The sequence below is a fragment of the Rhincodon typus genome, chromosome 1, assembly GCF_021869965.1.
Source record: "Rhincodon typus isolate 14 chromosome 1, sRhiTyp1.1, whole genome shotgun sequence".
NCBI classification, from domain to species: domain Eukaryota; kingdom Metazoa; phylum Chordata; class Chondrichthyes; order Orectolobiformes; family Rhincodontidae; genus Rhincodon; species Rhincodon typus.
Window position 1 is genome coordinate 136,357,519 of NC_063332.1, and position 26,461 is coordinate 136,383,979.

General features: G+C 44.3%; 1 protein-coding gene across 1 annotated transcript in view; it reads right to left on the bottom strand.

Annotated features, from left to right (window-relative positions):
- The window catches only part of fstl5 (follistatin-like 5), a 495,975-nt gene that overhangs the window by 61,018 nt on the left and 408,496 nt on the right, over positions 1-26,461 (bottom strand). Inside the window, exon 8 of the mRNA XM_048607644.1 lies at positions 11,868-12,029. Within this exon, the coding sequence (XP_048463601.1) occupies positions 11,868-12,029 (162 nt within the window). The remainder of the gene's footprint in view (positions 1-11,867; positions 12,030-26,461) is intronic.

Consider the following 26,461-nt stretch of genomic DNA (forward strand, 5'->3'; position numbering starts at 1 on the left):
CGAAGGGGGGAGGTTGCAGTCCATGTACTAAGAGAACATCTGGGATGTTCTGGAGTGGAACGCCTCATCTTAGGAGCCGATGCAGCGGAGGCAGAGGAATTGGGAGCAGGTGATCGCATTCTTGCAGGAAGGTGGGTCAGAGGAGGTGTAGTCTAGGTAGCTGTGGGAGTCGGTGGGATTGAAATAGATATTGGTTGCGAGGTGGTCACCAGAGATAGAGACAGAGAGGTCCAGGAAGGATTGAGAGGTATCAGAAATGGTCCAGGTGAACTTGAGGTTGGGGTGAAAGGTTTTAGTAAAGTTGATGAACTGTTCAAGCTCCTCATGGGAGCACGAGGCAACGCTGATATAACCATCGATATAGCGGAAGAAGAGGTGGGGGATAGTGCCAGTGTTAAGAAAGGTCATCATAGACCTTGAGATAATAGGAGCTGTCGATGCTGGAGAATCTGAGATAACAAGGTGTAGAGCTGGATGAACACAGCAGGCCAAGCAGCATCGGAGCACGCAGTGGGATAAAAACTAATTCAGAGATAGTAGGAACTACCGATGCTGGAGAATCTGAGACAACAAGGTGTAGAGCTGGATGAATACATCAGAGGATGCTGCTTTTTCTGAAGCAGGGTCCAGTCTCGAAACGTCAGCTTTCCTGCTCCTGTGATGCTGCTTGGCCTGCTGTGTTCATCCAGCTCTACACCTTGTTATCTCATCATAGACTTTCCTGCTCAAAACCTAGAGAGTTGGCAAGAAGGGATGGAGTAACTCTCTTGGACCAACTCACCCAATTATTTCCCCTTCTCACTAACACCTGGGAGGGGAAAATTATGCTCTTAGTTGCAGTGCAGCTCTATACTTAGTTCTCTTTTACCAAGAAAAAAAGAGAACCAGTATGTCAATCTTTACATGTTATGTATCATTGCATTCCTGATAATATACTTGTAAATTATCTCTGCTTTGATGTTTTTATACCACATTCAGTATAGGTATAGCATCAGCCCTTGGTCTGGACCGAGTGGAAACACTAGTGCAGGGGCATCAGATTTCCCATGTTGTACCTTATTGAAATTGAACAAAGAGGGCCCTCTTGGCAGTCAGATGTGTAATCAGCTTAGTCAGCTACAGTGCTAGAGAAGTTGTGACATCTCCTGAACCAACTGCTTCCAGAGGCTTTGATGAGGGATGCCACATACCATCACTGCTCCTCAAAGTCTTCTGATCAATTCAGCAGGGTCAGGGACAAACATTATCTGGTGCAATTGATGACATTACAACTATAAACATTTTGTAGCTACTAAAAGCACATAGTTTCCACTGATAAATATTTTGTAACAAAACAGTATGCACAATGAGATCCACAAATATTTCTTCTGGTAGCAGGCCTTTATGCCGAACAGGTTGCAAACAAGTAATGACTTTAAGTTGTGTCGAGATCACAGATCACAGATCACCTTTCACCCCAACCTCAAGTTCACCTGAACCATATACTGCTGCACTACAACTAAGAGCATAATTTTCCCCTCCTGGATGTTAGTGAGAAGGGGAAATAATTGGGTAAGTTGGCCCTAGAGAGTTAATCCGTCCCTTCTCGGCAACTCTCTGGGCTTTGGGCAGGAAGGTCTATGAATAACTTCCTTAACATGTCACCAATTAACTCTGGTATGAGGTTAACTAATGGCACTGAAGAGCCTCAAATTGGTACAACTTTAATTGTGTAGTAGTTGCCCTTTTAATAAATAATCCCTGAGGGGAGCATATGACCTGCTGATCCAATTAGGTACAGAGTGGCATTCTACACAAGGCATGTGTAGACTTGCCCAGCAGTTGAATCAAGGAGTCAGGCATGTAAGGACTGTGCAATGCACCCTGTAAATGAGTTTTAATAAATCATTGCATAATATTAATCAACCGATTGAACCAAGCTTGGAAGGTATTACATTGTTGACAAGGTGAAGGTCAGCAACTCAGATTGTAAGAAAATAAGTCAGATTACAGAGTTGATACAACTCCAGCCTGCAAAGCAAGACATCTCCTTATGGAAAATTACAGCTGTCAAATTCAGCTACAGAGGATTGGCTACAGTACATAGAATGCTTAAAACTCTTTTTTCATGCGAATGAAATAGAGTGAAAGGATAAACAGAGAGTGATTTTGTTGAACTGCATGTGCAGCACAGGCATATAAACCTGATTCAAGTTTAATGTCCTTGGATGCCCCGATACCATAATATTCACAGAGATCATAGAGTTACTCAAAGGGCACTACCTCCCCAAGCACCTGGTAATTTTATAGTAGTACTAGTGGAAGGCCCAATGAAAGACCATCGTAGCCTACATGGTGAAGCTCAAGGCGATCACAGAGCACTGTGATTTTGGGACTGCATTAAATGAGATGTTAAGACATCGTTTAGTATTTGGCATTAATAATAAAGTCACACAAAAGAAGTTTTTGGCAAAATTGGAATTAGATTTATAAAAGTCACTGGAGATTATTTTAGCTGTGGGGAGTATGGGAAGGGCACTCTGGAGTTAAAAAGTGCTCTAAGCAGCACGGTCTGTTAGGCGGGAAATTGCAAGCAACTGTAGTACTTAGAATGAAGGCATTGTCCAAGAAAGGAAAAGAATATGGGACCTGGAAGGAACAAAAAGTACAGAAGATTAAACCAATAGCCTTGGACACACCCTGAGTGTGCAAAGTGCTTCAATTTGGGGAAGCCACCCCCAAACCTGTGCAGATTTAAGGAAATATTTCCTTGAATAAAATATTTAATGTACAAATATTTCAGGTGCCAGAATAAAGGACATTTAAGTCATAAGGGCAAGTAAAAGCAAAGCATGCCTAGTGCTAGTAAAAAGAACAGTATGGCACTTGTGTACTGTAGGGAAGATGGTCCTGAGTTGGAGTAGACAGTTATGTATGTTAACAATATAAAAATCAAGGAAAGTGGCCCCAATCACCATGGTAAATGGAAAGGCATTACAGAGGGAAGTGGATACTGAGGCTTCTGCCACCACTGTGGAGAAGCAAAGCTACCAGTATCTTCAAGAAGGGGTCCACCCCCTGAGGTGGGGGAGGCTATTAAGATAATAGGTACAACAGTAGCTCCACAGCGCTCTAGCAGCCATCCACTCACCTGTCTTTAGTCACAGTGCTGGTCAGGGTTATCAGATTGATGCACAGGGGTTTCTCCCCATGGTGGACAAGGTGAAAGCAATCAAGTAGGCACTGGTCCCTAGAAAAACCTCTGAACTCAAGGCTTTTCTGGAGATGGTTAACTATTATGGGCAATTCCTCCTAAACCTGTCAACGATCCCAGCTCAACTACATGTAATATTAAAGAAAAGGCAGGCATGTGTCTGTAAAGCATCTCAAAAAGAGGCATTTAACCAGGTCAAGTGGGTGTTGCAATTGTTCTGTTAATTGGTATATTTCAACCCCATCAAAAAGATAATAGTAACTTATGATGCATCCCCTCATGGTGTTGGGGCAGTTTTATCCCACAGAATGGATGATGAGTCTGAGAAGCCTGCATGGTGTGTGTTGGGAACCCTTACAGATGTAGAGAAGAACTATTAACAATTGAGAGAGGGTCATTTGCAGCATCAAAAAGTTCTATTAATGTCTATAAAGGAGACATTTCCCTGTCCTGATGGAACACAAGTCACTGTTGGGTTTGTCAAGAAAGACAAGGCAATTCCACAATAGCTTTGGCCCAGATGCAGCATTGGGCGTTGTTCTTGAGAGCTGATGAGTGCACCATTGAACGTTGTCTTGGGACTCAAATAGCCATTGCAGATGCTCTGAGACATATTCCCTTGTCGGAAATGGGTAAACTGCTCACACTATTGGAAAAGTTAAGAATGGCCATGAATTTTCTAGACACTTTACTTGTGTTGGCTCAACAAATTAAGTTCAGACTAACTGAGATTGACTGTTGTCAAAAGTGAAACAGATAATGGTGGCACGACAAGAGACTTTCTGAAAAAATGAAGCCTTAATACATCAGGAAAAATGAGCTTAATTGAGAGGATGGTATCATCTTTTAGGGACCTGGGCCCAGAAGGGAATTGTTACTGGAAGAGTTACACAGTGTCCATCTGGGCATATGTTATATGAAGATGTTAACAAAAGTCTTGTCGCCTGTTTGGTGGCCTACCATTGATGCAGCAATTAAAGGAATGCTAAAGCATTGTGATTAGTGCCAATTTCAGTAGAGGTTACCTGGAGCAGCTTCACTACATCTATGGGAATGGCCAGATTGGCCCTGGGTTTGGGTCCATGTTGATTATGCAGGACTATTTTTGGACAGAATGGTTTTGTTGCTAGTGGACACCCCTTCAAAATGAATGATGGCATTTGAATGAGATCCACACTGTCAACACCACAGTTGAAAAAACTGCAGCAGTGTTTTGCAGTCCTTGGGGTACCAGAGGTCCTTGTTTCAGACAATGTTATGAGTTTCAGGAGTTTATGACTTTTAACAGAATAAAACATATTAGAATGGCACCATACATCCTTCATCTAATGGACTGGCCAAGACAGCAGGGCAAACTTTCAAGGCTGGTTTGAAGAAGCAATGACCTGTGTCTTTAAAGTCCAAATTGATTAGGTTCCTGCTATCACATAGGATCACCCCATGTACAACTATTGGGTCTCTCTAGCTGAGCTGCTGATGGGTCATCTGTTGAGAACCAGGTTAAGCCTTGTGTTCCCAAATTTAGCAGGGAGGCTGGAAACAGGCCAGAGGAACCACAATTCATTTAACAGTGCAAAGCATTCAAGATAAATGATCCAGTGTTCATGAAGAATTGGGTCCCAGCAGTCATTGTAGCCAGAACAGGGCCAGTGTCCTGCAAGGTTAATGTATTAGACAAGATTTTAAAGAAGCACGTAGATCACTTGCAAGAACGATAGTCATCCCAAGAGTCACTGTTATGACCTAATCCAATGGTGTCAATAAGATGCACTGTGGCTTGCCTGGAGAGTGAACTGTCAAATCAGCCAGTAACAAGCCAGTCTGCAATTTCCCCAAGGAAACAGTGGAAGCAGAAGAAGGTGAAATGATGGCAAGTCCTTGTAAAATGAGTCCGACGATAACTATCTCATTAGAAGAACCTCAGCCAGTTGAGCTACATCGCTCTACAAGAAAGAATGTCAACTGGCAGACTGAGTTAGAACACCCAGAACATAGAACATAGAACATTACAGTGCAGTACAGGCCCTTCGGCCCTCGATGTTGCGCCAACCTGTGAAACCAATCTGAAGCCCATCTAACCTAAACTATTCCATTATCATCCATATGTTTATCCAATGACCATTTACGTACCCTTAAAGTTGGCGGGTCTACTACTTTTGCAGGCAGGGCATTCCACGCCCTTACTACTCTCTGAGTAAAGAACCTACCTCTGACATCTGTCCTATATCTATCACCCCTCAATTTAAAGCTATGTCCCCTCGTGGTAGCCACCACCATCCGAGGAAAAAGGCTCCCACTGTCCACCCTATCTAATCCTCTGATCATCTTGTATGTCTCTATTAATTCACCTCTTAACCTTCTTCGCTCTAACGAAAACAGCCTCAAGTCCCTCAGCCTTTCCTCATAAGACCTTCCCTCCATCCCATCCTGGTAAATCTCCTCTGCACCATTTCCAATGCTTCCACATCCTTCCTATAATGCGGTGACCAGAACTGTACGCAATACTCCAAGTGCGGCCGCACCAGAGTTTTGTACAGCTGCAACATGACCTCATGGCTCCGAAACTCAATCCCTCTACCAATAAAACCTAACACACTGTATGCCTTCTTAACAACCCTATCAACCTGGGTGGCAACTTTCAGGGATCGATGCACATGGACACCGAGATCTCTCTGCTCATCCACACTACCAAGAATCTTACCATTAGCCCAGTACACTGTATTCCTGTTACTCCTTCCAAAGTGAATCACCTCACACTTTTCCGCATTAAACTCCATTTGCCACCTCTCAGCCCAGCTCTGCAGCTTATCTATGTCCCTCTGTAACCTGCAACATCCTCCGCACTATCCACAACTCCATTGACTTTGGTGTCATGCGCAAATTTACTAACCCATCCTTCTACGCCCTCATCCAGGTCATTTATAAAAATGACAAACAGCAGTGGCCCCAAAACAGATCCTTGAGGTACACCACTAGTAACTGAACTCCAGGATGAACATTTCCCATCAACCACCACCCTCTGTACTCTTACAGCTAGCCAATTTCTGATCCAAAGCGCTAAATCACCCTCAATCCCATGCCTCCGTATTTTCTGCAATAGCCTACCATGGAGAACCTTATCAAATGCTTTACTGAAATCCATATACACCACATCAACCGCTTTACCCTCATCCACCTGTTTGGTCACCTTCTCAAAAAACTCAATAAGGTTTGTGAGGCACGACCTACCCTTCACAAAACCGTGTTGACTATCTCTAATCAAATTATTCCTTTCTAGATGATTATAAATCCTATCTCTTATAATCCTTTCCAATACTTTACCCACAACCGAAGTAAGGCTCACTGGTCTATAATTACCAGGGTTGTCTCTACGAAAGTTATCAATGGACTAATACAAAAATATTTATTATCATTGCTATTCTGGTAATTTTGTAACTTAATTAATTGATATGTTAACAGGGACTTAAAGGGGGGCAGATGTAATAGTTATCCTCTTTAAGAAATGAGCTCTGAGAGAGAAATTTGTGACCTGCTAGTACAATTGAGAATGGAGTGGAGATTTTGCACAAGGCATGCGTGGACTTGTCCAGCAGTTGAATTGAGGAACTAGGCATGTAAGGACTGTATAATGTACTCTGGAAATAAGTTGTAATAAATTGTTGCATTGTATTAATCAATCTATTGAGCCAAGCTTCATGGCAGGCAGGAAAGGTGGCTAGTATCCTGACTAGGAAACCAGAGCAACCTGCAAGATGGCTTGGGGGTCTCTCTCTTTGCTTCATTTCGGGGGCAATTTGATGCACACATTGGTGGAGGGAACAAGATAAAGACCTCTGAAAGCCACTTATCTACCCTTGCCTCTGACCCCTCCCCATCTCCTCTCCCCATGTCCCTCACTCCAGAAGTGTATAAGGATTACTTATCCTGTCACCACTGGATCCCCTGAGGAATAAGCCTCTGAAATAACTCCACAGAGGCTGGTATCCTGTCACCAAGTCACTCTTTATTTATGTGTGAAGAATCCTTGACACTGATCTAGCTTCTACAGAGCCAGCTCTCAGAGTGAGCAGAACCTCTGACACTCCTGTTTATATCTGTCAGTGTACCTGATTCCATCCATTCTACCCCCACCTCCTGGTCTGGAATGATCAGATTGAACCTGGTGCAGAGTCTTCTCTCCATTAGCAACTTTGCTGGAGCTATCCCTGTAGTTGCATGAGGGCTGGTCAGATATTCAAATAGGAACCAAAACAGTTTGGCATCTGTGAGTTTGTCAGGCATTTCTTTGAGCCTAACTTCAAAGTTTGGACTGGTCTTTCTGCCAGACCATTCGATGATGGCTGGTATGGAACTGTCCTTATATGTCGAATATCATTCGACTTCAGGAAATACTCAAATTCCCTGCTGGTAAACAATGGCCTGTTATCTTCCAAGAGTCCATATATTGCAAAACATGCATGCAGTTTTTCTATCATAGTCCCCATGTTTTGTGAATTAACACTATGCATGTCCAGCCACTCTGAGTGGATGTTCACAATGACTAAGAACTTTGAGCCCATGATAGGACCTGTGTAGTCACCGTATGACCAATGGTAGGGTTTACTGGGCCATTCCCAAGAATGTGGGGGAACTGCTGGCAGTATTTCTTATCCTTGTTGGCACTCTGGGCACTGACCCACCAATGCAGCTAAGTCTGCATCCAATCCTGGCCACTAGGCATAACTCCGTGCCAACATCTTCATTTTGGAAACCCCTGGATGACCCAATGGAGTTCAGCCAGTATCTGGCGATGACCTTTGCTCAGGACAATCACTCTTGCTCCCCATAATAACATGCTGTTCTCTACTATGATCTAGTCTCTTTGAGTACAAACACATTTCAGTTCTGATTGTGATGGTCCTTTTGTTTCTCCCAACACCACCAGCTGTTTTAGTTTTGCCAGAACCGGATCTTTCTGTGTCCAAAATCTGATATTGTCAGCTGAGACTGGAAGTGTCTCTAGAAAATTAAAAACCATTGTGGAGGATCTGTCAGCAGGAGGTGTCCCAATGCATCTGCATTTGCTATTTGGTCTCGTGGATGGTGTTCCAACTTGTAATTAAACACACTTATTATTAGAGCCTACCAATGAATTTTGCCTGAAGTTATGGACAGTACTGCCTTATCCTCTTGAAGTAGACCTAGTAGGAGTTTGTGGTCCATTATTATTACAAAGTTACATCCATAAAGGTATTGGCAGAACTTCCTGACCCCAAGTATGATCACCAAACCTTCCTTCTCTATTACACTCTGCATTAGCCAAAATCCTGGATGCATACGCTATTGGGCATTCCTCACCATTGGACCACCTAATAATACTACCCCGATGCCATATGGGAGGGGGGAGGAATTGCATGTCAATACCAGATCTCATTTGGAATCATAGTGTGCCAACGCTTTAGAGGATGATAGCTGTTTCCTCACTTCCCTGAAAGCTATGGATTGGACAAGTGACTGCTTGTAAGGCCGACCATTTTTTTAAGAGTTGATGCAAAGGTGCCAGGGTGGAAGCCAGGTTATGTATGAACTTTCCATAATGATTCAGCAGCCCAAGGGAAAACTGAAGCTCTAGTACTGACATGGCAGCTGGGGCATCTTTGATTGTCCTCACCTTATCTTTCAACAGGCGTAACCTGGTCTTGTCGACTCTGTAGCCCAAGTAGGTCACTTGGGGTGCCTGTAACACACAGTTTTCCTTCTGGCCACTCTGAAGAAATGTGTAAGGGCTATGTCCAAGTTCTCTAGGTGCTGCTTATTGGTCTTCTCTGTTATTAGCAAGCCATCCGGATAAATGGTGACCTGTGGTAGACCTTGTAAACTGTTCTCTTTCGTCCACTGAAAAATTCCACAGGCCGACAAGACCCCAAATGGCAGTTTCAAATATTGGTACAAACCAATATGGTCTTCATTGTATACTTCTGTGAATCCTGATCTAACCATAATTGCAAGTACACATCGCTCATGTCCAGCTTCGTGAAGCACAGCCCCCCTGCCAACTTTGCGTATAAATACTCTATGCAAGAGATTGGTTATTTATCCAGCTGTAAAATGTGGCTTTTGGTTTGTTTAAAATCTCCACAAAGGTGAATCGACCCATTGGACTTCATAATCAGTATGATCAATGTTGCCCATTCCATGAACTGGACTTGTGTGATAATTCATTTGCTTTCCAGCCTTCTGACTTCTGCCTCTACTTTTGCATATACCACTGGGCAGGCCTTGCAGTATCATGAAATTGCTTCTTGGTCAACATGCAAGATAGCCGTGGCTCCTTTCACGGTCCCTAGGCCTTCCTGAAAAACTTCTGGGTATTTCACTAGGACTTCACTCAGGCAGCTATTTTTAATCAAAAAATGTGGAGCCAATCTAGGTGAATCTTTCTCAACCAATTTTGCCCCATCAAGCTTTGGCCCAAACCTTTTACTACAATCAGTGGTAAGTGAACCAGTTGCTTCTCATAAGAGACCAGAATCAAAGTTGTACCCTTAATCTGCAAAAGTTCCCTGGTATAGGTTCTTAGTCTCTCTAAGGTCTTGCACAAACTTAAGGGTTGGAGTCCAGGGTGAATTTTGTTAAAGACTTGTGTTGCGATCACTGAAATGGCCATGCCGGTATCGACCTCCATTATAACGGAGTGACCACTTAAACAGGCATTTATTTCAATTGATTTTGATTTGGATGTTGCTAAGCATTTTAACTGTTCCAAACCAGATGTAGATGGACTTTCCAACGTGTACACCCTCCTGGATACCAGCCTAATGTTCTCTCACTCAATTTAAGTTGAGTGGGATTCTTTTACTGTCTCTGTCCGCATACCAGCTTGCTGGCCCAGATCCTGAAGAAAATTTTAACTGTTTGGCTGAGGCTTGACTTTGTTTTGGGGCTTTGCTGTGGGCTGACTTAGAATACCTCCATTCAAGATATGTCCTAAGTGAAGCTGTGCAATTGCCTGCACTCAAGTGATGTTCCCAAGCTCAGTCGGCCTGGTGAGGGTGATCACTTCCAACGGCATACTCTGTAACTTATAAGCTCCACTTGCCACATTTTCTAGTGACAAAGCCAGTTGTAATGCCTGTTGAAGGTGCAGTTGGGCTACAGCTATGAGGTGCTTTTGCATGGTTACATTATTAATCCCACTTACCAAACAGTCTCTCAGCATCTCATTAAAGGTTAAACCAAAGTCACATGCCTCTGCCTGTTATCTTTGGGGCGGCACGGTGGCTCAGTGGTTAGCACTGCTGCCTCACAGCACCAGGGGCCTGGGTTCGATTTCAGCCTCAGGCGACTGTGTGGATTTTGCACGTTCTCCCCGTGTCTGTGTGGGTTTCCTCCCACAGTCCAAAGATGTGCAGGCTAGCTGGATTGGCCATGCTAAATTGCCCGTAGTATTCAGGGATGCCTAGATTAGGTGCGTTATAGGGGGATGGGTCTGGGTGGGAGGCTCTGAGAATCGGTGTGGACTTGTTGGGCTGAAGGGCTGTTTCCACACTGTAGGGATTCTTGAAGATGATGATGATTAACCTAGTCAAAAATCCTGATTTCTCTGGTTCTTGAATTGCTGAGTAAAACTGTCAAACAATTAGAAGAGGTTTGCGGTCATAATATTCCTAAACCAAATCAGTCAATTCTTGAAAGGTTTTAGAATCTGGTGCCTCAGGGAAAGGTAGGCTCCTAATAACCAAAAAAGCTGTGGGTCCACAAGCTTTCAGGCAAATTACCCATTGCTTTTCATCTGTCCCAATGTCATTTGCCCAGAAAAAAAGCATATTCTTTCCACATACTTGGCCCTGTCTTCGACAACCGAATTGAATGAGTCAACCTCCCAAATAACAGCATGATGCCAGAAATGCTTATCCCAAGTCAAAGACTAGTGCGAGTGAATTTCTTCAGGAATGTGTTTTTCTCTTGTTGTCATTGAAATAACACCACAGCCTCAACTGTTGGTCCTTAGGACTTAGAGGCTGCTGGCATCTTCTGGTGACCTACGATATCTGTCTTGAAACCAGTGATTTGTCAAGAAACTTTGCAATGCTTGCCGGTTAGGTTTTAATGACGACCTAACATGCCAACCCCCACACTTCAATCTGTACTGGAAAATCTCACAACAACCTATTTTGTTTCATTATGCAGTTAATTTATTTTTTATACAAAGTGTTCATCTGAAGACCTGCTGTAGGCACAGACATATACATGGCTGGGACACAAATATTAGATCCTGGCAGTAGGTCTTTGTTGCCAAGGTACTTATTTTGGAGTGGAGGCCCTGCTCATTTCTTTCTGCAAGGCCTTCAAGTTAACTAACCAAGCCAAGCCTAAAATTATTACATATGCCTTATCAATGGACAAGAAAGACGGCAAATATCCAACTAGAAAACCAGAGCAGCCTGCCAGATGGCTTAGGGATTTTTCTCGTTGGTTTGTCCAAAATTGAAACTGTGTCTTGGTTCTCTTGGATCAACATACATAGTGCAAACTTTTATATTTTCTTAATGAACATTAAATTGCGCTGTGGATTTCAGTTAGAAGCACCAGACAAAAATGATTTATTCAATGAATCAAACAATGAAATATTTTGCATATTGGCTTATGTTGAAGCAGCTGTGCAGTTTAGTCATAGATACAAATAACATATTACCTTGCAAGGTTAGCTGTTTTGATAGTTTCGTCATAATGTCAACACCATTTTTCAACCAACTAATCAAAGGATTTGGAATGCCTTCAGCATGACACCTGAGACTAGCAGTCACCCCTGGTTCACGAGTTTGACTTTCTGGATACACTCTAACAACTGGAGGAACTGCAGGTAAAGTAGAAAAATAACAAGTCAGTACAAGACTAAGATTCTATAACAGTATAGATCTATTACAGTCAAAATGTTGTCCATGGGACAATCAAAATAAACCTGGAGAACCTAATAATATTCATGACTTGATAACAATTGAATGCACAGGAGATTTCTTAAAGAAGTTTCATACTACAAAGAACAAAGAACAAAGAAAATTACAGCAAAGGAACAGGCCCTTCGGCCCTCCAAGCCTGTGCCGATCCAGATCCTCTATCTAAACCTTCGTCTATTTTCCAAGGATCTGTATCCCTCTGCTCCCTGCCCATTCATGTATCTGTCTAGATATATCTTAAATGACGCTATCGTGCCTGCCTCTACCACCTCCACTGGCAACGCGATCCAGGCACCCATCACCCTCTGCGTAAAGAACTTTCCACACATATCTCCCTTAAACTTTTCCCCTCTCACCTTGAAATCGTGACCCCTAGTAATTGAGTCCCCCCCTCTGGGGAAAAGCTTCTTGCTATCCACCCTGTCTATACCTCTCATGATTTTGTAGACCTCAATCAGGTCCCCCCTCAACCTCCGTCTTTCTAATATAAATAATTCTAATCTACTCAACCTCTCTCCATAGCTAGCGCCCTCCATACCAGGCAACATCCTACTTTCAGATCTATGTTCTGTTGTGCTTGAAACTTTGAAATGTTTTGTGAAATTGAATCAGTTATAAAGGTGTACAACTGCAAAATTTATTCACAGGGCTAAATTTTCCCAGCCACTGAATGATGTGGGTGTTGGTGAGAAAGTTTGGAAAATTGCGTGAGATTGGCAGTAAGAAGCTTTTTTTTGTTGATAGCAAGTAGTCTCTTTTTCCACCAAATGTTTAATGGTGAGATAACATTCTCACTACTGAGTGGCAAAAAGCCTATTAGTATGGATTAACTATTAATAAATTAATGTCATCACAGACATTGTGGAGGCCATCACTATTGTTCATCACTTTTGTACTGCCCAGCTATTATAAAGAAATACTGTGAGAAGCACATGAAATTCCAATGGCATGACGTGTGGATCTGAATGACTCAGGTGTCCATAAACAGGTATCTCACATGGTCAAAATTGCATAAAGATGTTATGCAGTTTTGTAAGACGTGCCATACTTAACCAATTGTAGGTAAATCCCAACGTGCAATGAAACCAGCATCCCTGATTCCCATGATAACAAGGTGCAGAGCTGGATGAACACAACAGGAAGAAGGGTCTAGGCCCGAAACGTCAGCTTTCCTGCTCCTCTGATGTTGCTTGGCCTGCTGTGTTCATCCAGCTCTGCACCTTGTTATCTCAGATTCTCCAGCATCTGCAGTTCCTACTCCCTCTCCCTGTTTCCCATACCAGTTTTTGAGGAACCGTTCAGTCATATGTTAGTGCACTGTGTAGGAATGTCACCTGAATGAAAAGCTGAAAATGAATATATTCTTACAATTATGGATATGAACACTCTTTGTCCAGGGGCAATTCCTCTACGGAGAATCAGAGCTCAGGTAGTAGTGGAAAAATGAATATACTTTTTCATTTGTTCTGGTCTACCAATGAAAGTACACTCTGATCAAACATTATGTAAGAAGTTCTTACGCATTTCATTAGTATCTTGGGGACTTAACAACTAAAATTGACTGTGTGATATTGTAGTATATACTAACACATGGAAGGAACATTTAGAACAGTTAGAAAATTTGTTTCAATAATTGCAATCAGCCAGGTTGGTGCTAAATTTAGCAAAACGTTAATTTTGCAAAACCAAAAGTGATGTTTTTAGGGCATATTCTAGGGCAAGAAGAAGTATCACCAGAACAGTAAAAGGAAGAACTTTGATTGATGTCACCCACCAAAACAAAATGAGAAAGAATGAGGCTTTTGGGAAAGTGCAGATTTTATTGGAGATTTGTATCTAATTTCTGTACAACAGTCATACCTGTAAACAACCTGCTACAAAAACAGAGGGAGATGGTATGGTCAGCTGAATGTCAGGGATCCTTTAAAAAGCTGAAAGTGATCTTAACGAACAACTCTGTATCAATGACACATAACTTTAATATACCATTTAATTTGGTCGGCTGGTCAAATGGATTGATCAGTGGAAAATGGAATTCAATCTGGATAAATGTGAGGTAAAGCACTTTGGCAGGACTAAAAAGGCAAGGGGATGCATGATGAACAGTAGGACCCAAGGAAGCACTGAAGATTAGAGGGATCTTGTTGTGCTTGTACACTGGTCAGAGGGCATTTGGGAATGATCAACTTTTTCACTCAGCGAGTGGTGGGAATTTGGAATGCACTGCCTGGGAATGTAGTGGAGGCCAGAAACACTTACACTTGCTTTTTTTAGCAGAGGCACAGATGTTGTGCTAGGACTGTATAAAATGTTGGTTAGGCCGCAGCTAGGGTAATGTGTGCAGTTCTAGAATTTATGTTATAGGATGGATGCGGCACACTGGAGAGGTGCAGAGGAGATTTACCAGGATGTTGCCTTGGCAGTGGAGTTTTCCTTAGAGCAGAATCGTGATTGAAATGTATAAAATTATTAGGAGCATAGACAGGATAGACAGTAAGAAACTTTTCCCATTGATGGAGAGATCAATAACTAGATTGCATAGATTTAAGGTAAGGGACAGAAGGTTTAGAGGAGATGTGATGTGCATATGGAAAGTTCAGATTGATCCCAACTCATTAATAGGGAATGGATGTATTCTTTACATGCTATTGATATAGCTAAAACTTAGATGGGGCAGTGGGCATGCATGTCATGATCTCAGTGACTCCTGGATTTATGACCACCTTGGTAGGTTTAAGAAAAATTTCCTATTTTTTTCTTCCTGAACAATCTTGGGATGCTATTTTTGTAAATCTATAGGTATTGATATGTGGCTGGAGAACTGGTACAGGAGAGAGTTCTTCAGATTTCTGCAATATTGGGACCATTTTTGGGAGAAGTGGGACCTATACAAACTATTCCTGAACCTGAATGGGACCTAGCAATCTCCTTGCAGGGATATTTGCTTGTGCTGTTGGGGAGCTGTAAAACCATAAGATATAGGATCAAAAGTAGGCCATTTGGCCCATGGAGTCAGCTCTGCCATTTTCCATTTTCCCATTCTCCTGCCTTCTCTCCATAATCTTTGATCCCCTTTCCAGGCAAGAACCTATCAATCTCTGTTTTAAATACACTCAATGACTTGGCCTCCATAGCTCTCTGTGGCAACGAGCTCCACAGAGTAACCACCCTCTGTCTGAACAAATTCTTCCTCATCTTGCAAATTATTGTACATTGAAATTGCTGAGGGTGGCAGAATCTCTGTTGGGGTAAGTAAATTAAAGTTACTATCAATAGTTAAACTGTTTGCACACCTTTTCGCAATGAAGATCTGAAACTGTAACAAAGTTGTGTCTCAATAAAGGTTGACTGAACCAACCACTGGACTTGGACTCTCACTAAGAAATTATGAGATCCTACAGTTTGGTGTAGTCGGCAGGATTGCTGGAGGAATAAAAGGACTAAATCCCAGATAACAGACCTATGCCGGCCCCTGGAGGTAAGGACTCCTCCTTATAAAAAGTCCTTGGTTGATTGTCTCGATTTGGTCTCTCCTCCACATGATCTCGAAACTTTCGGAGTGGTAGATGGCTCAAGGCCTCATTTTTACAATGTGCTCTGATTTTGGCGGACACTACAGTTGGTCACTGACCCAGCTTAATAAGCCTATGGCTTGAGACTCATAAAGAACAGGTACAATGGCGGACAATAAGACCAAAGAGTTGCCTGGCAGTTGAAAGGCAGGCAGGCCCTACCTGATATATCATAGAACATAGAACAGTACAGCATAGTACAGGCCCTTTGGCCCATGATGTTGTGCCAACCTATTATCCTATTCTAAGATCAAAACTAACCTGCATACCCTTAATTTTAATATCATCCATGTGCCTATCTAAGAGTCACTTAAATGTCCCTAATGAATCTGACTCTAATACCACCGCTGGCAGTGCATTCCATGCACCCACCACACACTGTGTAAAGAACCTACCTCTGAAATGTCCCCTATAGCTTCCTCCAATCACCTTAAAATTATGCCCCCTCATGATAGTCATTTTTGCCCTGGGAAAAAGTCTCTGGCTATCTACTCTATGTATACCTCTCATCATCTTGTACAACTCTGTCAAGTCACCTCTCATCCTTCTTCACTTCAATGAGAAAAGCCCTAGTGCCGTCAATCTTTTCTCATAAGACCTGCCCTCCATTCCAGGCAGCATCCTGCTAAATCTCCTCTGCACCCTCTCTAAAGCTTTCACATCCTTCCTCCGAAAATGAGGTGACCAGAACTGAACACAATATTCCAAGTGTGGTCTAACCAGGGTTTTATACAGCTGCAGCATAACTTCGCGGCTCTTAAACTCAATCCCCCTGTCAATGAAAGCCAACACACCATACATCTTATTTACAACCCTATCAACTTGGGTGGCAACTTTGAGGGATCTATCGACGTGGACCCCAAGATCCCTCAGTTCCTCCACACTGCCAAGAATCCTGCCAATAACTCTGTATTCTACATTCAAATTCAACCATCCAAAATGAATCACTTCACACTTCTCTGGTTTGAATTCCGTCTGCCACTTCTTTGCCCAGCTCTGCATCCGTTGCAACCTTCAACAGCTCTCCACACTATCCACAACTCCACTAACCTTTGTGTCATTGGCAAACTTAATAAATCGCCCTTCCAAAACCTCATCCAAGTCATTTATAAAGATCACAAAGAGCAGAGATCCCAGAATAGATCCCTGCAGAACACCACTGGTCACTGAACTCCAGGCTGAATACTTTCTGTCTACTACGACCCTCTGTCTTCTAGTGGACAGCCAATTCTGTATCCAGAAAGCCAAATTTCCCTGAATTCCATGCCTCCTTACTTTCTAAATGAGCCTACCATGGGGAACCTAATTAAATGCCTTGATAAAATCCATACACACCACATCCACTGCTGTACCTTCATTGATATGTTTTGTCACATCCTCAAAGACTGCAATAAGGCTTGTGAGGCATGACCTGACCCTCACAAAGCCATGCTGACTATTTCTAATCAAACTATGCCTTTCCAAATAATCATAAATACTATCTCTCAGAATACTGACCACAGAAGTAAGACTGACTGGTCTGTAATTCTCAGGATTATTCCTATTCCCTTTCTTGAACAAGGGAATGACTATTCCACCCTCCAGTCATCTGGTACGACTACAGTGGACAGTGAGGATGCAAAGATCATCGCCCAAGGCGCAATCTCTTCCCTCACTTCCCGTAGTAACCTTGGGTATATCCCATCTGTCCCAGGTCATTTATCTATTCTCATGTTTTTCAAAATTTCTAGCACATCCTCCTTCCTAACATCAACTTGTTTGAGCATATCAGCCTGTTAAACGCTGTCCTCACAAACTACAAGTTCCCTCTCACTGGTGAGTACTGAACCAAAGTATTCATTAAGGACCTCCCCTACCTCCACCAACTCCAGGCACAAGTTTCCTCCACTATCCCTGATTGGCCCTACCCTCACTTTGGCCATCCTCTTGTTTCTCACATAAGTATAGAACGCCTTGGAGTTTTCCTTGATCCTACCCACCAAGGCTTTTTTATGCCCCCTTCTAAGCTCTCCTAAGTCCATTCTTCAGTTCTTTCCTGGATACCTTGTAGACCTCTAGAGCTCTGCCCAATCCTTGCTTTCTCAACCTTAAGTAAGCTTCCTTCTTCCTCTTGACTAGATGTTCCACATGTCTTGTCATCCAAGGTTCCTTCACCTTACAAACGTTTCCTTGCCTCAGTGGGACAAACCTATCCAGTACTTGTAGCAAGTGCTCCTAAACAACCTCCACATTTCTGCCGTGCATTTCCCTAAGAACATCTGTTCCCAATTTATGCTCTGCAGTTCTTGCCTAATAGCATTGTAATTCCCCCTCCGCCAATTAAATACTTTCCCATACCATCTACTCCTATCCCTCTCCATGACAATAGTAAAGGTCAGGGAGTTGTGATCACTATCACCGAAATGCTCTCCCACCGAGAGATCTGACACCTGGCCTGGTTTGTTGACAAGCACCAAATCCAAAATGGCCTCCCCTCTAGTTGGCCTATCTACATATTGAGTCAGAAATCCTTCCTGGACACACCCGACAAAATCTACTCCATCCAAACCATTTGCACTTAGGAGGTTTCAGTCGATATTAGGGAAGTTGAAGTCACCCATGACAACAACCCTATTATTGCTGCACATTTCCAAAATCTGCCTCCTAATCTGTTACTCAGTGTCTCCGTTGCTATCGGGGGTCTATGGAAAACTCCCAATAAAGTGACTGCTCCTTTCCTGTTTCTGACTTCCACCCATACTGACTCAGTAGACAAACCCTCGTCAATGAGCTCCCTTTCTGCAGCTGTGATACCATCCTTGATTAGCAATGCCACTCCCCCACCTTTTGTACCTACCTCCCTCCCTATTTCGTTTGAAACTTCTATAGCCCGGAACATCCAACAACCATTCCTGCCCCTGTGATATGGCCACAACATTGTAGCTCCAAGTACTGATCCATGCTCTAAGTTCATCACCCTCATTCCTGACATTTCTTGCATTAAAATAGACACACTTCAACCTGTCACACTCACTGCAACTTTGCCCTATCATCTGTCTGTCCTTCCTCACAGACTCTCTGCATGCTGTATCTGCCTGTACACCAGCTACCCCATCCTCTGATCCATAGCTCCAGTTCCTATCCCCCTGCCAAACTATTTTAAATCCTCCTGAGGAGCTCTAACAAACCTCCCGTCCATAATATTGGTGCCCCTCTAGTTCAGGTGCAACCAATCCTTCTTGTACAGGTCCCACCTTCCCCAGAAGGTATCCCAATGATCCACATATCTGAAGCCTTCTCTCCTACACCAGCTCTGTAGCCACGTGTTCAGCTGTACTCACTCTCTATTCATAGACTCACTTGCCTGTGGCACCAGTAGTAATCCTGAGATTACTACTCTACTCGTCCTGTCTTTTAGCTTCCAACCTGACTCCTATATTCACTTTTCAGGTCCTCATCTCTTTTCCTAGTTATGTCATTGGTACCGATGTGTACCACGACTTCTGGCTGCTCACTCTCCCCCTTAAGAATCCTGTAGACTCGATCCGAGACATCCCTGACACTAACACCTGGGAGGCAACATACCATCTGTGAGTCTTGTTCATGACGATAGAATCTCCTGTCTGTTCCCCTAATCATTGAATCTACTATCACTATCGCTCTCCTATTCTCTCCCCTTCCCGTCTGAGCCACAGAGCCAGGCTCAGTGCCGGAGACATGGCCGCTACGGCTTTCCCCTGGTAGGTCGCCCCCACCCCCAACAGTATCCAAAGCGGTATACTTATTGAGAGGAACGGCCACATGGGATCCCTGCACTGTCTGTTTATTCCCTTTCCCGCTCCTAATGGTCACCCAGCTACCTTTATCCTGTAACTTGGGTGTGACTGCCTCCCTACAACTCCTCTCTATCACTCTCTCAGCCTCCCCAATGATCTGGAGTTCATCCAGCTCCACCTCCAGTTCCCTAACGCAGTCTGTGAGGAGCGTGAATTGGGTGCACTTCTTGCAGGTTAAGTCAGCAGGGACACTAGTAGTGACCCTTACCTCCCACATCCTATAAGAGGAGCATGCAACTGCCCTAGCTCCCATCCCCTCTATTCTAGATTGCCAAGAGATAAAAGAATAAAAATAGCTCACCTTACCAACCCTCCACCAGTCTTTTTTTTTGGTTAGAGGAGGAGGATGGATGGGAGACACTACATGTGTAGTGTTTCAGGTTTAGCCACTGCCCGAATATAAGCGTTCACTTACCCAGCAGTCCTCATATCCAAGTTTGCTCCTGCTCAGCCTTCGCTCCGCCTATTCACGAGGCAAGTTTTTTGTACCGAAATCTTACCTTCCTGGCTTCCCCCTGGCTCGCACTGTCATGACTCCGGCTGCTTAAATGGAGGACGCTGACTCACGAGGCAAGGTTTTTTTTAACCAAAACCTTACCTTCCCGGCTGCCCCCTGGCTCACATTCTCATGACTCCCACCGCTTAAATGGAGGACGCTGAATATCTGAAGATGAAATTCTCCAAATCCTAAAAGACTACATAAGACAACAATTTGACTTACCCAAGGCCTGTACTGAGATCAGGCAGAAGTATGGCACTTCCATGGGACAGTGTTCCCATTACACTACTAAAAGTGTCTGGGGGAAAAGCAACCTATATGAAGGAGAAAGAACAAGTCAGGTGGTCCCTGGTCCTCATGGGACAGGTCTGACAGTGAAATGAAATCATGGTATATTCTGAATACGAATGAGATTTGATCAGTCCCAAGAGCCAACTGGAAGCAGTCTGTGAAGAATTAAAAAGAACGAAACCTGAGGTAGAAAAATTGGAAGTTAAAAATGAAAAAAAGAGTCTGAAATTAAGGAATACAAAAAACAACCATATGAAGAACTGGAAACACAACGAGCAAACAAGGGGACAAACAGGAGGCTGAAAGAACACAGCAAGTTAGGCAGCATCTGGAGGAAAGGAGTAGTCAACGTTTCAGGTATTACTCTTCTTTAGGACTGGATATGGGAGAACGGGGAGCTGCAGATAAAGATGCGGGGGAGGGGTGGACACTGGTAGTAGGTATGACCTGGTTGGTTGATGGGAGGAATGAATCTGGCGGGTGGCTGGAAGGGAGGGTCAGAAGGTGGAACGGAAGGAGGTGGGTGGGGCTGGAAGGGGTGCCGGGGAATGGGTGGGAAGGTTATTTGAAATCGGAGAACTCAATGTTGAGTCCTCTGGGTTGTAGGGTGCCCGGTGGAAGATAAGATATTGTTCTTCAAATTTGCAGTCCAAGTTGCTGCAACACTGAAGGAGGCTCAGGATGGACATGTCAGAGGGGGAGTGGAGCAGGGAGTTGAAATGCACGGTGACTGGGAGATTAGGTTGGTCATTATGGGCCAGGTGAAGATGCTCGGCAAAACAGTCACCTAGTCTATGTTTGGTCTCACCAACGTAGAGAAGACCCCATCGGGAGCACCGGATACAATAGTCTAGGTTGGAGGAGATGCAGGTGAAGCTCTGTCTTATTTGGAAGGACTGTTTAGGGCCCTGAATGGACGTGAGAGAGGTGGTGTATGGGCAGGTGTTGCATCTTTTACGGTTACAGGAGAAGATACCAGGCGGGTTGGAGTGGTTGGTGGGGACGGTGGAGCAAACTACTCCCTTTTTCTCCAATTTCAAATAATCTATCCACCCATCCCCCAGCTCCCCTTCCAGCCCCACCTCCTCCCTTCTGTACCACCTTCTGACCCTCCCTTCCAGCCACCAACTGGATTCGTTCCTTCCATCAACCAACCAGGTTGTACTTACTACCAGTGTCCACCTATCACCACCATTCCACCTCCAACCCCAATCCCCCCACTCACTTTAGTTGCAGCTACGCCTACCCCCACATCCAGTCCTGAAACATATTACCTGGAACATTGACTGCTCCTTTCCTCCAGATGCTGCCTAGCTTGCTGTGTTCTTCCAGCCTCCTGTTTGTCTACCTTGAATTGCAGCATCTGCAGTTTTTTTTGTCTCTGAGCAGACAAGGGAAAATGCACTGGATTTTGGTGAGGGTACCCCTGCTTAAGTCCAATAGCGAGTGAATAGCGGAAAGTGTAGCTATGCAAGGCGGGTTTATAAACAGATTCAGAATCCTCCAGTGAAGAAGGTGTCCCAAGACTCGCCCCATTGAAAACAAGATGAGCTAAAGTTAAATCTGAATAAACAAAGAATAGTGATGGTGTGGTCATAGTCATATATGGATACACCAAGCTTTATATCATAAACCAGGTGATCCCGAGAAAATTCATAAATGGTCTAAAGCACTATCACCCCCTAAAACAGGAGGGTTGAAAATGTGGGAATAGTTTGAATGTTTAAAAGGCATCAAGAGTCTCCACCCATTGGATGGAGTCTAGATCCTGACTGTGATGGTACCTAGCAGAGAGGGAGCAGATTGGGTAGGAGGGCACAAGAGGCTCTCGGGGACAATGAACAACAGATAGAGACCAGATGGGAAATGATCAAACATTGGTTATGGAACTCAGTCTTGTAAAGATGGACTGGGGAAAGGTTGCAGCCTGTCAACAGAAAGCTACAGAAGAAGTATTGGAATACAATGAGTGTTTTAAAACTGTGTGGTTAGAACACTTGAAAATGGGTAACGAGGGACCCATGAATATTGATACATGAACCACTGGTCCCCTGAAAGCCGGCTTTGTAGCGGGCCTGAAGCCAGAGTTATCCAAGATGCTGAAGACTCCTAGGAAGTGTAACTATTGCAGAAAAGAGGGACATTGGGCCAAGACATGAAGGACAAAACAAGTGGCTGAGGTCGGCGACATATGAAGGACAACCCCCAGAGAACAGGCCCCTCATCAGAAGAGGGTCGTTTGGAGAGATTTAAACACGTCTTCCCTGCACAACAAAAAGAGTTGCTTAATATGACAAAAAGCTAGCTGATCCTGTCCTCACCCTCTCCGCACTCTCCTTGCACTAATACAACAATGAAGAGATGGAATATGTATACTTATAAGAATGGGCAATCAAGACACAGACTGTCTCCTGGACATGGGGGCGGAATTGACCTGCCTGTCACCCAATCTGGGCAAAAGACAAGAACGATTGCGGCCTACTCCGGATGGAAACCACATTGTTTACTGGTGTCATCCCCCACAATAAACAATACCCACTAGCCCAGCCTCGATCAAGGAATCTTGCCCGTCACTGCTAGAAGAACAAGACGTACTGTGAAAACACATAGCTCCTCCAACAGCCCCATATAGCTGGTGCAAAAACCCAATGCAACTTTGCGTCTGACTGTCGACTATAGAAAAGCCAACAATTGCATTAATCAGAAGGCTCCTTTGAGCATGGATCCTGCCACCATTGTTATTGCCCTCATACCGAAACATAACTACTTCTTGGTGATAGAAATGGTCAACGTATTTTGGTTAGTACCCTTGGTACCTGAAGTCCAACAGTAGTTTGCCTTCACCATTGTCCAGCAACAACAGTACAGCTGAACCCAGTTGCCACAGGGTTTCCACAGTGGCCCTACGGTCTTCCACATACCCCTGCAAAACCATTTGCGGGAATTATCCACTGTGCCTTCTACTGTCACTCTGTACGTGGATGTTATTCTACTAGCCTCCAATGGATAAAGAGGGACCCAAGGAAATGGATACGCGTACCATTGGTCCCGAGGATGCAAAGCCAAGTTTAGCAAGTCTCAAGTGTTGCAGGAAGGGGCTGTGTACCAGAGGCAAAAGATTTCAAAGGTAAAAAGGGAACTTTAACCAGGGAACTACAGCCATTTGGACGGCCAAAGAGCCCACTAAACATTCAGGAGCTCAGGTCCTTTTTGGAGTTGTGTAATTTTAACAAGAGCTGGATCAACTTCTACACACAACAAAGAGGTTTTTAGAAATCTGGAAAAGGCCTTGACACAAGTTTTGGGAATTCCTGACAGTGGGAAGCCTTTATATGCATGAAAAGGATGGATACATTACCACCATAGTGGCGCAAGAACATGAAGACCTCCAGAGACCCAGTGGTTACTATTCGGCTAGGCTGGATGTGGTAGCCCTGGGATGGGGAAGCTACTTGAGAGCCACGGATGCCACATGTCGAGGCATGATGGCCACTGCTGGCCTAGTCCTCAACCAAAGACTAACTGTCAAGTGTCTCCACTCTGTACATGCCTTGCTGTCGATGAATAGAGTATCACAAGTAACGGCAGCCAGGTATCAGCCTAATTACAACACCTCACAAAATGACATCATTTCTTGACCCTCTGGAATGGGGAGACCATCAGGAGGGATATGTTTGTGCAAAACACGGACAGGAGGGCAGGAGATGGGATACAGAAAATGTTCCCAATATTGGAATGTAACCCAGGGTGTTGACCCCAACCTCCTGACATTCCAAAAGAGCAAAGGTGCTCTCCAGTAAAGGTGGTATCCCGAGATAATAGCTAAGTTTACCCTTTATAATGGTTCTTACTCTGTTTGTAGTAATAAGACCTATGTTTGGTTACCTTCATCATGGATCTGATCGTGTTATTTGAGTTATGTTGTCCCATTTGTCTGTCACTCATTCTCCCTACCTGGGATACTCCACTGACAGAGGTTTAAAGTGGCCATTTAGAGACAGAGAGGTTCTTTGCCATCTTAGTCCCCTGGTAGGGGACTGCAAAACTGGAGAGGGAATTTATTTACATGGCAGCTGTCTTAGAACACGTGGCCAATTATACTTCAGAGGCCTTGGATAAAATAAGCGCTGAAATGGTAGCCATCCGTAAAACAGTGCTGCAGAACAGAATGGCCCTCAATTGGATACTGGCTGAAAAGGGAGGTACTTGTGCCCTAATCGGGGCCGAATACTGTACTTACATCCCAGACAACTACAAAGGGATCACCAAGTTGGCAGCGCATATCAAAAAGCAAATGGACAAACTAAAACAAGCCCCCCTCTCCTACCCTGTGGAGCTGAGCACCTGGTTGGCTAGGTTCACTGGAGACATCACTAGTGCAGGGTATAATGTTACTTGTTGTGGTAATTCTCATTTTATATTGCTTGTATTAGTTAATTGTTGCTGCCAGCAGGTGGCTGCACAGGTGAGATGCTTTGGTATTTCCGGCAGACCTTTTCTGCACTGCACATACTACATTATAGAATCCCTACAGTGTGGAAACAGGCCATTCAGCCCAACAAATCCACACTACCCCTCCTATTCCCCTACCCCTGTATTTCCCCATGACTAACCCACCTAACTTAAACATCCCTGGGTACTATGGCAATTTAGCATAGCTAATCCACCTACCCTGTACAGCTTTGGACTGTGGGAGGAAACCAGAGTATCTGGAGGAAACCCACGCAGATACGGGGAGAACGTGCAAACTCCACACAAACAAGGCTGGAATCAAACCCGGATCCCTTGCGCTGTGAGGCAGCAATGCTAACTACTGAGCCACTGTGCCACCCACGTCTAAGCCAATTTTTGCTTGAGTGCTTTGTGATTCACTGAAGGGAGAATCAAAGGGGAGAATGATAGGGAATATGCACACTATTGTACATTGAAATTACTGAGAGCAGGTTAAGTAAATTAAAGTTACCATCAACAGTTAATTTTTTTGCGTGCCAGAACAATCAGCAAGTAAATTGCAGAGGCAAATTGCTGATATAAAATGCTGTACCAAAGATTCAATCACAGTTGGACAACTCAACTCTGCTAACCAATAATGTACAAGGGAGCTGCATGCTTTCAGCTTGAGCTGTATAAAAGATGCTACTTGGAAACTTTTTGCGTGCTTTTTAGTTATGAAGATCTGAAGCTGTAATAAAGTTGTGACACAAATAAAAGTTGCCTGAATCTACCACTGGACTTGGACTCTCACTAAGAAATCGTGAGATCATACAGAAGGCATATGATATAGAGATAGTAGGAACTGCAGATGCTGGTGAATCCGAGACAACAAGGTGCAGGGCTGGATGAACACAGCAGGCCAAGCAGCATCATAGGAGCAGAAAAGCTGACGTTTCGCGCCTAGACCCTTCATCAGAAATGGGGGAGGGGAAGGGGGTTCTGAAATAAATAGGGAGAGAGTGGGAGGCGGATAGAAGATGGATAGAGGAGAAGATAGGTGGAGAGGAAACAAACAGGTCGAAGAGGCAGGGATGGAGCCAGTAAAGGTGAGTGTAGATGGGGAGTTAGGGAGGGGATAGGTCAGTCCAGGGAGGACGGACAGGTCAAAGGGGCGGGATGAGGTTAGTTGGTAGGAGATGGGGGTGCAGCTTGAGGTGGGAGGAGGGGATAGGTGGGAGGAAGAACAGGTTAGGGAGGTGGGGATGAGCTGGACGATGCGGTAAGGGGAGGGGAGATTTTGAAGCTTGTGAAATCCACATTGATACCATTGGGCTGCAGGGTTCCCAAGCGGAATATGAGTTACTGTTCCTGCAACCTTCGGGTGGCATCGTTGTGGCACTGCAGGAGGCCCAGGATGGACATGTCATCTGAGGAATGGGAGGGGGAGTTGAAATGGTTCGTGACTGGGAGGTGCAGTTGTTTATTGCGAACCGAGCGTAGGTGTTCTGCAAAGCGGTCCCCGAGCCTCCGCTTGGTTTCCCCGATGTAGAGGAAGCCACACCGGGTACAGCGGATGCAGTATACCACATTGGCAGATGTGCAGGTGAACATCTGCTTGATGTGGAAAGTCTTCTTGGGGCCTGGGATGGGGGTGAGGGAGGAGGTATGGGGGCAGGTGTAGCACTTCCTGCGGTTGCAGGGAAAAGTGCCGGGTGTGGTGG